Source organism: Aythya marila (genome assembly GCF_965140915.1).
Source record: "Aythya marila genome assembly, contig: HAP1_HAP1_SCAFFOLD_158, whole genome shotgun sequence".
NCBI classification, from domain to species: domain Eukaryota; kingdom Metazoa; phylum Chordata; class Aves; order Anseriformes; family Anatidae; genus Aythya; species Aythya marila.
In genome coordinates this window covers 1,042,357-1,056,597 of record NW_028136675.1, presented here as the reverse complement: position 1 = coordinate 1,056,597, position 14,241 = coordinate 1,042,357, and the positions used below count along the sequence as shown (strand labels likewise).

Sequence of the window (14,241 nt, the reverse complement as noted above, 5' to 3'; positions counted from 1 at the left end):
AATCTGCAGTTGGAAGGAGCCCCCTGAAACAGGCAGGACAGGCAGGGTCCTGCTGGTGCCCAGAGGCTGCTGCCTGGGGCAGGCTGCTAAGAGGTCCACAGCACCCCCAGGCCATCTTTGGGGGAGATTCTTGATGGGGAGCACCAGCGCCTGCACTATCTAAATGAAAGGCACTCTCAGGAGTCTATGCTTCTGTTTTGCTGCCATGAAGGACAGTAAGGAGAATTGTAATGGATCAGTCCCTGATATTCTTTACTATATACAGCAGGGTAGTACTGACACTTCCGAAGCCCACAGAGGACACAGAGGATTAACCTGATAATTATTGTATCCCTAGGGAAAAATAAAATAAAAATAAAAACTAAATATTTTACAAGACATAGCATGTATTCTTCACAGGGAAAAGACTGTGATTCTTGCTGAGAAGGTTTCAGGGAAATTTGGTTTAGGTTTTGCTCAGAAAACACTATCTAAAATTCCTCTTTAAATTTCTCAATGGACAGACTAATACACCCAAAGCCAGCAAATGTCCAACAGCAGCTTCCCCACAGAGTTCTTCCTCCTGCCATTCGCAGACACACGTGAGCTGCAGCTCCTGCACTTCGCGCTCTTCCTGGGCATCTACCTGGCTGCCCTCCTGGGCAATGGCCTCATCCTCACAGCCATAGCCTGCAACCACCGCCTCCACACCCCCATGTACTTCTTCCTCCTCAACCTCTCTCTCATCGACATGGGCACTATTACCACCACTGTTCCCAAAGCCATGGCTAATTGCCTGTGGGACACCAGGACCATTCCGTATTTGGGTTGTGCTACCCAGGTCTTTATGTTTGTTGCATTTGTTCCAGCAGAATTTTATCTTCTCACCATCATGGCTTATGACCGCTACATTGCCATCTGCAAACCCCTGCACTACGGGACAATAATGGACAGCAGAACTTGTGTCAACATGGCAGCAGCTGCCTGGTGCAGTGGTTTTCTCAATGCTGTGCTGCACACTGCCAATACCTTTTCCCTTCCCCTCTGCCAAGGCAATGCCTTGGACCAGTTCTTCTGTGAAATTCCCCAGATCCTCAAGCTATTCTGCTCAGATGCCTACCTCCAGGAAATTGGACTTATTGTGGTTACTGCATGTTCACTTCTGGGGTGTTTTATTTTTATTGTGCTGTCCTATGTGCCGATCTTCAGGGCTGTGCTGAGGATCCCCTCACAGCAGGGACGGCACAAAGCTTTTTCCACATGCCTCCCTCACCTGGTCATGGTCTTCCTGTACATCAGCACTGGCACATTTTCTTACCTGAAGCCCCCGTCCATGTCCTCCTCATTCCTGAATCTTTTGTTGGCAGTCCTGTACTCAGTGGTGCCTCCAGCAGTGAACCCCCTCATCTACAGCATGAGGAACCAGGAACTCAAGGATGCAGTGAGGAAAATTATGTCTGGGTGTTTTTCAGAAGCAATAAAATGTCTGTCTTCTGCATATCGCTGATAATGAAACTCACTAAAGACCAAGATATTTTTGTTTTGTTTCATTTTTATTTTCTTTTTACATTGCTAGAGCCCTGCAACATGAGGCAATGGGAAGGGGTCGGGAAAATTAGTAGTTATTCAACCAGTGAAATTTCGTAGACTAGATTGAGTGAATCACCCCAAATCATCTCCTGACATTGGAGATGTGTTTGACTCGATGATCCTTGTGGGTCCTTTCCATCTCAGGCTATTCCATGAGTCTCTGACTGTCAAGAAGGCTGGCTATCTGTTGGCACCCCACTGACCTCCACTTCTCCATTTGCTGCTTTGGGACCAGCCCAGTCTGGGCTGCTCTGCTGGGCTGGGCTTGGGAGAGGAGATGGAGGTACGGAAAGCTGGGGAGGGTCTGGGCTGGGCTTGCGTCCTGGAAGCGACAAGGGGGAACCACAGAGCAGTCTGGACTGTGTCCTTGTTCACTGGGTACGGATATGACCAATGCTACTCATCAGGACTTTCACAGCAACTCCTTCTCTGCAGAGTTCTCAACATTTTCTTAAAATATATATTCAGTCCTTGTTTCACTATTCCACACAGAGGTGACCATTTCCTTCAGGATGCCCAGGAGTTGCTAAAGGCTGCATGAAGAACCATGACTTTGGATGTGTGGACAACCTTTTGAAGCATGAGCTGGTTGGCAGGCAGAGTACCAGAGGGATGGTGCAGGGCATCACCTGCACCTGGTGCTCCTGGGTGTGCTGGAAAGAGGCCTCCTGAGCACAACAGCTTCTTGTTGCCCTGTGGATGCTGGCTGTGAGGTCACTTCTGTCCCAGCCCCTGGCTGGCCAACAGCAGGGAGGCAGAACCTCTGAGGTCCTAAAGGCCATCAGAAAGCTGCCCCCAACAGGGTGACACATTTGGGGAGGCCAGGGGAAAGCTGGGAGAATAAAGGTGGGAGACCAGGGGAAGAGAAGATTGACTTCGCTAACATTAAGGAAAGATTTGGAAGAGGGAAAAATGGTTCACATAAGGGTGCTGATACTGCAAAATATTCATGTTAGTCAATATTTCTAATTTGTACCCTGAGAACCTAGTCCTACCTTAAATGCTGTGCCTCAGCCTGAAAGGAATCCACTGTTCTAATCTCCAACATCAGATCATACCTCAAACTCCAAACACATTTGCTGTTACCATTGGTCTTTACATATTGTTCATCCAAATCCCAGGCCCTTAATTCCTATCACTATATTGCCAGTTTTAATACCTGCCCTCATCCCAGAACAAAGCGGATAATAAAACCCTGACCAAAAATCTAGCCCATACCCTAAACACTGACTTGTTACCCAAAGCAGAACACCAAAGCTCTAAGACTCTGCTGAATCCCTAAAACTGCAAGGCAAGACCTAATCCCTAGACCCGAACCTGAAAACCTAACCCCTAAATCCCTGAACTCTGATCATGTAATCAAATTGGTTTGGCCCCATGAGGCTGACGTGGATCTGGTCAGGGCATAGGGATCAAGGAGGACATGGGTGGGGATGCTCTGCTGAGGTTAGCTGTGCCTCAGGATCTCAGGAGGCAGCAGGAGGCCCATGGCAGTGCAGGTGTCAGGGTGTCGGGGCACTTGTGCCTGATGGCCTGATAAGCCCCCTTCAGGTACATGGCTGGTCTATGATGGTGTCATTTTAGATGCCATAAGGAACTGAGGAGGTGCTGACATGCAGCTAATGTAAATTTTTATTTCAACGTCCTGCCCTAGTACCTAACAGAGCTTGCGCATAGGTTTGTCCAATCTCTTGAGAAATTGAAAGGCCATCTGGATATGTATGGCCTTGGAGGATGACAAGGACTTTTCCTTTGTCTTGTTAGGTGCTGGGCATCAAGGAGGGTGCCAGCTTTGTATGTTCCTATAGGGTGTCAATTGTGCCTTGGAAACTCTCTCTCCTGTAGGAAGCATTTACCTTTGGTGGGGACTGTGAAATCACTTCTGCCTCTGGAGCTGATAGGCCAGCAGCAGGAGCATAGCTGGGCCAGGGACTGGGAAGTCTCATCTTTCTGAAGTAGCTGCCAGGTCAACCTTTCCCTTCTGGCTGGCGGATGGTCCTTCAGGCTCTCATCTCCCAGCGTCTCTCCCAGGCCAGCAGAAAGCACCTGGCTGGCATGGTGCTTGCGTGATGCCCTCTGCCCAAATACCCGAAAGGCCCATGCAGAACCTGTCTTGGCTGTGGGTTTTCAAGTGTCTTGTGCCTGAGTACATGAGCAGAGAGCAGCAGGTATGTGGCTTGGTTGTGTCTATCTAAGGAGGTGAAAGTCCATCAGGAAGGCCACACAGCCTGGAAGATCATGGTGAGGTTCCTTGTGTCTGGTCAGCTGACAGGCCATGGGAATGTTGATGAGTGTGGATGCCTGTGTGAAGGATGGTTTCTGAGATGTTGGAACTTTCCTTGCTCATGGGAAACAGCATGGAAGAGGAAACCTGACTCAAAGTGAAGCTTTGATGGTGGGAGGTGGACATGAGAAGGAAGATACTTTAGTGGAGGGGATGTGTTATAGTGTCAGAGGTATCCTGGAGGAAATCCATTCTCAGTCCATGGATTTGTGTTTCAGGCACAGCTGGAGAGGGTACAGACATCAATGAATGCACAGAAATTCCTATGTGAGTGCCAGGTGGGAAAGCCAGATGAATGTTTGCAGCCTGCAGGGAAACAGAGACAGGTGTTGAACAGTATAGGATAGCCAGCAGTGGAGAAGGACAAGGGCACTGGCAAGGCAAAGCTTAGCCAAGAAAACCAAGGTCTTGTCCTTGGCTATGGCAGGTCTCTTCCACCAAGGCCTAGGAGGAGATGTGGTTCACTAACATGACAATACAACTGGGGCTCCTCTCCTTTTTGTACCTCCTGACAGAGGCCTGGAGGTGTCACACCTCTGTCTTTCACTTGGCACTGCATACCACATCCCACTGTCTGAGGAAGTGCCCGGAGCTCCTTTGTGAGAGACAGAAGCTCTCTGCCCAGGGCTGGCAGCAGGCCTTGGCCTTTCTGCTTGATGAAACAAACCCAGCACTTTCTCAGCCTCAGAGCCACCTGCACAGGGCCTTGGCCTACCTGTAATCATGGCCTCCGGCTGCCTGCTCTAAGGAGTCCATGGAGCTTTGTCAGAAATGGCCCTCATTGGAACCAATCAATGCTTTCAAGAACTTCAGTGTTTGGCTTCTGTCTTTGGCTGTCATCATGATATTCATCATGACATTTCATCAGTCTGTTCTCAGAAGCTGAAGTCGATAGACTTAGCAGCAACTACACCTTGGGACTTATTAAGACACAGAAAGGCCTAAGAGTCTCTTAAAGGGGTCTGGACAGGTAGGAGAAGTTGGACACTGTGCTGACAACCTTGCTCCTCACCTCCCCAGCTCACACCATTTCTCTCATTGATCCCCTAGGACGTGCATCACTTCTGACATCAGATTTCTCCACTCAAGTCTGCAGTTGCACCTTGTAGTTCCCTTGTCCCAAATCCCTCCTACTTTCCTCAGAACATCCTATAATATACAAAGAACCTACAAAGGTTCTGGTTTTCTCAGTGCCAGCTGGCAGCATCCTTCCTCAGCACAGAGGAGAACTGAAACACAGGGCTGCTTTAGCCCACCAGACATCACAGTTTTACAGTGGTCTGATTCTCAGCTTTCAGCAAACACAACCCACACAGATCCTTGCTCCATGAACACTTTGATTGATGAGGATATTTCTCTGGAGTTTCACAGAGAGACGTAATTTTTCTGAAGCCTGTAGCTCATCAGCTGAGATTTCTTCCAGATGAGAAAGCCAGGTGTGAGACAAGAGGAAAGGAGCTTCTCTTAACCCCCACCATGGGCAATAGCCCAAGTGCAACATATATAACCAAGTTGCCAAAGTACTGAGCTGCTGCAGCCCACTGGGGGCTCCTTGGAAAAGGAATTAGATGTGAAGAGAGGGGTCCAGCTGGAGGAGAGATACCATGCAGATGAGAGTCTGTGAATAAAACTAGGTGGGATAACCCGGACGTTGGTTTCTGGGGCCATTTCTGATGCCTTTGGTTATCTGAAAATTCTGCATGGATCAGAAAATATGACATAGGCCTTTAAGGTGACTGTCCCCCAATAACACTAGCTGCAGGAGATAGAAAAGACATGGACTGGGACACCTTCTGTTCTCTTCTCTGCTAGGTGCTTGCAAAACAGTGTTCCCCTTCCTTGACCATCTCCACCAGAATGAGGAGTTCATGTATCAGGCTTGGATGTGAACCCCATGCACCTACATTTCAATGTGAGGCTCCTGAAACAAGTTGGGGTTTATATCTCTTGTCCTTAGCAGCACCAGCAAAAACAGCTGTGCCCTCTGGGTCTCCCCGTCCTGCATTTCCATTCAAAACAGAGGTAGCTTTTAAACTAGAAGAGGGTAGATTTAGATTGGATATTCAGAGGAAGTTGTATTCTCTGAGAGTGTGAGGCACTGGAACAGGTTGACCAGAGGAGCTGTAGGTGTCCCATCCCTGAAAGTATTCAAGGCCAGGCTTAATGGGGCTTTGAGCAACCTGGTCTGGTGGAAGGTGCCCCTGACTATGGCAGGGCAGTTGGAACTGGTTGATCTTTAAGGTGCCTTTGAAACCAAATCTTTCTATGTTCTTGTGATCTTATGATTAATGTGACTGACCAGACTTGTTTCCCGTCACTGCCTCCCATTCTTATTTTTCCTCATTGCATGGGAAAAAGTCTTGGATCAGATCCCCTCAGTGCTTAGCTGATCGTCAGGGCTAAACCACAACATATTGCTGTTAGTGACTGGGCTTGAGCTTCTGCTAAAACTATTACAGCTAATGGGTTAATCTCAACAAGTTTTCCAGATGAAGCCAGTGCACAGATTCCTCTTTGCCAGTCTAGAGGCAAAGAGCAAGGCAGGGCACTTGGGGTCTAAGAGCAGCCCAAGCCCCATGCTTAAAAGTCCTTAAAACTCCCCACTTCTGAGCTTCCCATTTTCCTGCCTAAGTGCACCCATTCCGTCCTGGGACAGGTCCAGAGAGGACAACACAGCCCATGGGGAAACTACTTCACTGCTTCAAACCCATCATCTCCTCCCCCACCCTTGCATTTTGAGGTGGTCGCTTTTTGTGGTCATCTGTTCTGATCCTTTCTATGTCTAAACACATAGGGAAAGGTGAAGGAGTAAATTCCTGTCTTTGCTGAACAAGTTTCTCTTGTGGTTTTTGTTTTAGTTTTGTTTGTTTTCCTGTTAGAGGAGTAGTTTGATTTACAGAGGAGAGTAATTTACTACAATCATCAGAGACTTGAGTAATGAGTTTAACCTACTTCACTCCTGGTGCCTGTGAGAACTTGTTCTCCTGAGGATCCCCCAACAATCAATGAAGGCAAGAAAAAGTGCTCGTGTCTGGGTCATCCCAGCCTAGAAGTGCCATGCAAAATAAAGGTGAGGGATCTCTTTCAGATGCTCTTCTCTCTCTCAGCATTGACGGGATGAGAGTAAGTCAAATAGCTCAACCTGAAGGATGTGACTTTTAGACAAGTGAAATATAAACCTACACAGTAGTACTTGGCACTTTGCTTTCTTTAGGCACTTCCTCTTTGTACTACAAGGACTATCCTTAAGCTTTTGAAGAGGACAAGATTTTTCCACCTCTCAGAAAACTAAGGCATTTAGTTGAGAATGTCTGATAGTAAGAACAAAGAGCAATTCTGGATATATCTGCTTTTCAGTGCAGAATGAAGTCAGATGAGATTGTGATAGATCTGTTTCTACTGACCTGGTGGGACCATAATGAATTTTGGCCTTACTTTACAGTACTGAAAAAGGCAAGCTACACTCGGTCCCCATTTTCCTTCTTTCCTCAAGAAATAAGGGAAGATGACAAAGAAGAAATCACAGCACTACAAAAGAAAGACCTGAAATTTCTTTGTCCTGAAATAAACCAGGGGATCCTCAGCTGCTGGTAGTCCAAAAAGGCAAGTACTGAAGAGGAGAGAGAATAACTTTCAATATACATATTTTGAATTCATGGTTTAGCATCTACATAATAGAAAATACTTGTGCAGAAGATGAGATTTCCTTTTGAAACATTGTTACAACGGGTGTTTGCAATTGTTCTGAGTAAATGAGGACCTTCACAGGAACAGGTTGCAATCGCTAACAACCCCTTATTAGTCCTGTGTTCTTGAGAAAGAATCATTTGTGGCTGATGGACAAGGTTGGAAAGAAGACAAGAAATTCCCTGTTGACTCTGCATGATATGTGAAATGGAAAGGTCAGAGTGTGAGGAAGGTCCAACAGAGTCTCCTCTCTCTGTTTATAGGAAGCCTGCAAGCAAGGAAAGAGAGAAGGAAGGAGATAACCTTGCACCCAGACCATTAAATTATTTTACTTGGTTTTGCCATGTTCCTGCCTCAGCAGGATGAATGGAAATTGGGCATGGGAACAGGCAATGGAACTGTCATTTCTGAATTCATCCTCTTAGGCTTCACAGAGCTTGAACAAAGGTTACAGCTATTTTTCTGCATGGTCCTTCTACTCATGTACCTGACTACAGTGATGGGGAATGCAGCCATCATTTTTCTGGTGTATGTGGATAGCCGCCTACAAACCCCCATGTACTTTTTCATTGGCAATCTGGCATTCCTGGAAATCTGGTTTACGTCCTCCACAAGCACCAAACTCTTGGTTATTCTGAGCTCTGGCAGGAGAACAATCTCAGTAGGCGGCTGCTTTGCCCAGTCCTCCTTCTATTTTGCCCTGGGTGGTGCAGAATTAGCTCTCCTTGTGGTCATGTCCTTTGACCGTTACATTGCCATCTGCCAGCCTTTGCGCTATGCTGCCATCATGAAGCATCAGCTCTGCATCCAGCTGGTTGCTGCTGTTTGGGTCATGGGCTTCACATTCTCGATTTACCGCCTGGTGCTGCTCTCCAAGCTCACTTTCTGTGGTTCAAACAAGATCCAGCACTTTTTTTGTGACAGCACCCCCTTATTTCAACTGTCTTGCTCTGACATCACCCTGCTTTGGAAAATAGACTCGTTTTTCATATTGTTTATTGTGCTGTCTTCCTTGTGTTTAACTCTGGCATCTTACACGCACATCTTTTTCTGTATTCTTGTAGTGGGTTTACGTGGCAAGGTTTTGGTAGCAGGGAGCCATAGGGGTGGTTTCTGTGAGAAAGATCTAGAAGCTGCCCCATGTTTGGGAATGGCCCCATTGTTTTCCAGATCCGAGCCAATAAGCGATGTTGTTTTGCGCCTCTGTGAGAGCATATTTAAGACAGGGAAAAAACGCTGCGCCACACAGCAGCCGGGAGAGTCAAGGGAATGAGAGAACAGCCTTGCACCAAGGTCAGTGTATAAGGAGGGGGAGAGGTGCTCCAGGCGCCGGAGCAGAAGTCCCCTGCGGCCTGTGGTGAGGACCATGGTGAAGCAGGATGTCCCCCTGCAGCCCATGGAGTACCACGGTGGAGCAGGGTTCCATGCTGCAGCCCGTGGAGACCACGGTGGAGCAGGTGGCCCTGCACCGACGGAGGCTGCCGCCTGTGGAAGACCCCTGCTGGAGCAGATTCTGGGCTGGACCTGTAGCCCGTGGAGAGGAGCCCACGCAGGAGCAGGTGATCTGGCAGGAGCTGCTGCCCGTAGGGGAGCCAGGTTGGAGCAGTTTTCTCCTGAGGGATGGACCCCGTGGTACGGACCCATATCTGGAGCAGTTCTGGAAGAGCTGCTGCCTGTGGGAAGCCCACGCCGGATCAGTTCATCAAGGACTGCATCCCGTGGGTGGGACCCCACAGCACAGGGGACGAGAGTGACCAAGAAGGAGCGGCAGAGAAGAAGTGCTGTAGACTGACCATAACCCCCATTCCCCGTTCCCCTGCGCCGCTCGGGGGGAGGAGGTGGAAGAGGGTGGATGGGGGGGAAGGTGCTTTTGGTTTGCTTTTTCCTTCGTTTTCTCACTTCTCTCGCTTGTTAGTAATAGGCAATAAATCTTACTATCTCCTTATGCCGAGTCTGTTTTGCCCGTTACAATAATTATTGCGTGATTTTCTCGTCCTTATCTCAATCCTTGAGCCCTTTTCACATATTTTCTCCCCATTCCTCTTTGAGGAGGGGGAGTGAGAGAGCGGCTGTGGTGGAGCTCGGCTGCCCACTCGAGCGGAACCACGACAATTCTACAAATGCCAGCAGCCTCTTCAAGGAGAAAAGCTTTTGCTACATGTTCCTCCCATCTCACCACCTTGGCCATTGCCTATGGAAGCTGCATAGCTCTCTATGCACACTCCTCAGGACATGTTTCTTTGGAGACCAACAGCATTGTAGCTTTGCTGAACACTGTCCTGTACCCATTCTTAAACCCATTCATCTACAGTCTTAGAAACAAGGCCGTGATGCTGGCCCTGAAGGAAGTTATGGCCCTTGCATCAGCACAGCTTTTCCCCTAATCGTGATGCATTTTTGAATAGCATATGTCCAAGTGCCTTCAACTGGAGAGACTGGGAGCCAGGGACTTGTCCTGGGCAGGCTGAGTGTCTGATCACAGCTGCTGGAGAGAACTACCTTGCACACACACACACACATGCACACATTCACACACAGACACCACCACTTTACATTTCCTACTAATGGGCCTCTGTCCTGCTCAGCCAGAGAGGGGATCAGGATAAGGCCATTTCCGCTGTTTGTGCTTGTGTGAACACTGAGTGTGCATGCCTGCATTCACCTATGTCCAGCCATGTATTGATGCCTACGTGTTGTCTGTGTGGGCTTGTGTGTGTGCCTGCTGGGTGTACGCACTCTGCCTTGCTCTTGTTGGACCCAGGGCCACGGAGCTGCAGCAGCTTCAGGTCTCTTAGGATTCTGGAGTGGGCTCTTGGTTGAATAGAGGTATGTGCCTGCAGGGCACAAAAACATCTCTGTGTGTGACATAGATGTGGAAAGGCTGAAAGGAGTGGAAAGGCAAAAGGGCAACCGCAGATTGAAAAAAAAAAGGGGGGGGGGGGGGAGGGAGGGAAGTAATTTTAATATTTTTAATTTCACTGAACTTTCATAACTTGAAAAGTTCTAAGCTTCTTAAATGCAGGAATTGAGTGAGGAATAAAAAGTCACTATATTCTGCTGTTACTAACATCCCCATCCAGAGAATGATCAGTCTCTGAAGTGTAGAATATCACCAATACAGGTGAAATCTTCTACTGCCAAGTAGACAGATTAAGAGAAGAAAGTACTGAATAGATAAATAAATAAATAAATAAATAAATAAAGCACAGCCCTTCCATGGCAAATGGAAGGGCTGTATTTCCACCCCTGGAGCAGTCGATTCCAGGTGGACTGGACAGCCCTTCAAGGGAAAGCAAGTTGTGGTCTGCACGCTGATGCCAAAGGGCTGGAGAAAAGCACGTCAGTAATATCAGTTGTGGCATACCGCTTGGCTGCCTTGACTCTAGTTCATATTGAAGTTCTACCATGTCCGGCACTGCAGCACTCAGAAGTGGCATGACTTCATTCAGGCCACGATAGTCCACTGGCCATATGGGACTATTAAAGGGTGAGAGAGACTTGCTGTTCACCCCTTGGCTCTCCACTTGATGAGCCAGATCATGGATAGGAATCAGGAAGTCTCAGTTAGTGTGATACTGCCTCAGGTGGACCATTGGGGTAGCCATCAGCACCTGCTCTTCTTTGACCCCCAACAAATCCACAACAGAAGGGTCCTGTGAGAGACCAGATCAAGGCAGACAGCTGTTTGATGTCCTCTGTCTCCAAGGCAGATATGCCAACCCCCCCACCCCAAAAACTTTTGGCTCTTGGAAGTACCCTCTCCTGCAGTAGTCTATGCCAAGGATGTACAGAGCCTCCAGGCCAGTCCCAATTACCTCCAATACTGTTACTAGTTGGGATCCCCCTGTCACTGCAGAAATACAAATGGACTTGCCCCTTTGTGGTTTGATGGCATTACAGTACACTTTGTACCAGTGTCCACTTGAGCCTTTCACTCTTGTGTGTCTGAAGTTCCAGGCCATCAAATCCACACAGTCCAATAAACCCAACTGTCTCTTCCCTCCAGCTGGCTGAAAGCAGAGCCCCTCTAGCCCTGGTCACAGTATTTGTTACTGTGTCTCAGGGACTGCCTACTGGAAACCGGAGCAGCAATTTTCTCAGAAGGCCTCTCTTTGGCCATTGTTTTTCCTTGAAATTCACATGTCCATACCTCTAGGGTCAAGGTAGCTTTCCTATCCCATTTTCTCGTGTCTTCTCCATGGTCATGCAAGTAAAACCATTGGGTGACGTGTGGTGTGTACCCACCATATCCCCTTTCTTGAGCACAGTGGAGGCCGGTGACAAGTGGTGCACCTTGGGGAGTCTGTGCTGGGACTGGTACTGTTGATTATCTTTATCAATGATCTAGACAGTGGGATCGAGTACACCCTCAGCAAGTTTGCAGATGACACCAAGCTGAATGTTGCAGTTGATACAATAGAAGAAAAGGATGGCATCCAAAGGACCTGGACAAGGTTGAGATTTGGGACAACGTGAACCTAATAAGTATAATAAGCTCTCTGTAAATACCTTAATAGAGGCTGCAGCAAGGTGGGGATTGGACTATTCTCCCACGTGCCTGGTGACAGGATGAGACAGGATGAGGGGGGATGAACTAAAGTTGTGCCAGGGGAGTTTTAGGTTGGATATTAGGAAGAACTTCTTTACCAAAAGGGTTGTTAGGCATTGGAATGGGCTGCCCAGGGAAGTGGTTCAGTCACCATCCCCGGAGATCTTTAAAAGACGTTTAGATGTAGAACTTAGCAATGTGGTTTAGTGGAGGACTTGTTAGTATTAGGTTGGAGGTTGGATTCGTTGATTGTGGAGGTCTCTTCCAATCTAGACGATTCTATGTTTCTGTGATCACCTGGTCCAACCATCATCTGGTCCTGGATCTGGGCCACGGCAATCCCAAGCACAAATTCAGGCTGGGAGGAGAATGGGTAAGGTGATTCTCCCCCTCCACTCTGCTCTCCCAAGACCTCACCCGGAGTACTGCATTCAGCTCTGTGGCTCCCAATATAACAATGACATGAAGCTATTAAAGCAAGTCCATATGAGGACCACAAAGATGATCAAGGGGCTAGAGCACCTCATTTATTAAAACAGGCAGAGGAATTGGGGTTGTTCAGCCTGGAGAAGAGAAGGCTCTGAGGAGATTTCATAGAATCCATCCACTACTTAAGGGGGGGCAACAGGAAAGCAGGGGAGAGATATTTTCTCAGAGTGTGCAGTGATAGGACAAGGGGAATGCTTTTAAACTGAAAGAGGGTAGATTTAGATTAGATATTCAGATGAAGTTCTTGGCTTGGAAGTGAGGCACTGGAACTGGTTTTGTGGGTCCAGAGATCACACACAGGTAGTTTGGATCAGCCCCTGCCCTTGTGTTTGAAGGGACAGCTGGCAAGAATGGAGAGGCATCAGTGAAATCATGGCAATAGCAGAGTGAGAGCAAGGTGGAGAAGAGAAGTGGCTGTCTGCAGCTTTTAGAGAGGAGTGGGACAGCATAGGAAAGCCTGCAGAGGAGAAGGCAGAGTGCTCTGGCAAAAATGGAAGGCTGCAGTAGCACTGACATCTTTGTGACCGCAGCCATGGCTTATGAGGAGACAAATTATACTCATGGCATTGGGACCATGTATTCTCCGTTCAACTGTGTGCAAATGCTGGGAGGTGTCATACCATTGTCCTTCACATGATATTATGGGAATCTCCCACTACCCCACAGAACCCAGGAAGAGCCCTGAGTGAGATATGGGGGTGCATGATCTCTCCTCCAGGCTGGGGTAAAGACTTGACCTTTCTGCTTTTGTCTGACCAAAACAAAGAGGCTCAGAGAACCCAGGGCTTCCCCTATGGAGATGGACATAGGGAGGAAAAGCAGACTCTTGAGGCCTGACAGCGCATGGACAACCTTGCTCCTCACCACCCCAACCTGGACGTTTCTCTCATTGGCCACCTGGCGCTTGCATCACTTTCCCTTACACCACACAACTGCACTGAAGTCTTCAGCTGAATGTTACAGCCCCCTTGCACCAGCACCCATCTGCTTTCCTCAGAGACCTGTCTGCACACAAGCACAGAAGGGTTTTTCCTTATTATAAAACAAACAACAAGAAAACATGCAGCAATTTTCCAAACAGCAAAGCAAGCTCCTCATCTTGTACGTCTCCAGTCAGGTTTACCTTCCCAAAAGCATGACTATAAATTAAGTATTTTCTACTGACTGATGAGAAATTATAGGTTTTAAGATTACTATTATTCCGTATGATCTTAATTCAATGATAAATGATGAGGAGCTTGCTACAGAAACCATTAGGCAGACTGCTAATCGATGGGCAAGCTTGAACTCAATGAAGCTCAAAGCAGCAACTGGGTCAGTGAGAGTGGTCTGAATGATCAAAGAGTAAGGGGAGGACGAAGCAGGAGAACCATGGGAAGTGCATAGGTCCAGACAGGCAGCTAGAAAGGGGACATTCAATATGGATAGTTTATTCAAGATGGGTGAAAGTGCCTGGAAGATGAGGGAGTACACCATGATGGACAAAGCAATGAAATGCAAGTACAGGTGAACATCAGTATTTCCTCTCCTGTGATGAATAGAGATCCTGAAAATTTACCTGAAGAAGGATGTAGATCACTGCTGAAAGAAGTGTCTTTTTGTGCCATCACCAATGCAGATTACAAAAATACTTCCACACGCCATGGTAATATGTCCCACCCAA

General features: G+C 47.8%; 2 protein-coding genes across 2 annotated transcripts; both read left to right on the top strand.

Annotated features, from left to right (window-relative positions):
* Positions 1 to 212: 212 nt before the first annotated feature.
* On the top strand, positions 213 to 1,486 carry LOC309891576 (olfactory receptor 14A16-like; the record flags this gene model as incomplete). Its single annotated transcript, XM_082785932.1, has 1 exon — positions 213 to 1,486. Exon 1 carries the CDS (start codon positions 527 to 529, stop codon positions 1,484 to 1,486), a length of 960 nt encoding a protein of 319 aa, XP_082642058.1. The 5' UTR covers positions 213 to 526.
* A 6,433-nt stretch (positions 1,487 to 7,919) lies between these two features.
* Positions 7,920 to 9,924, top strand: LOC309891623 (olfactory receptor 6E1-like; the record flags this gene model as incomplete). The annotated part of the gene is made up of 2 exons (XM_082785970.1): positions 7,920 to 8,607; positions 9,671 to 9,924. The coding sequence occupies 2 exons, from the start codon at positions 7,920 to 7,922 to the stop codon at positions 9,922 to 9,924; spliced, it is 942 nt and encodes a 313-aa protein (XP_082642096.1).
* Between the last annotated feature and the right edge of the window lie 4,317 nt (positions 9,925 to 14,241).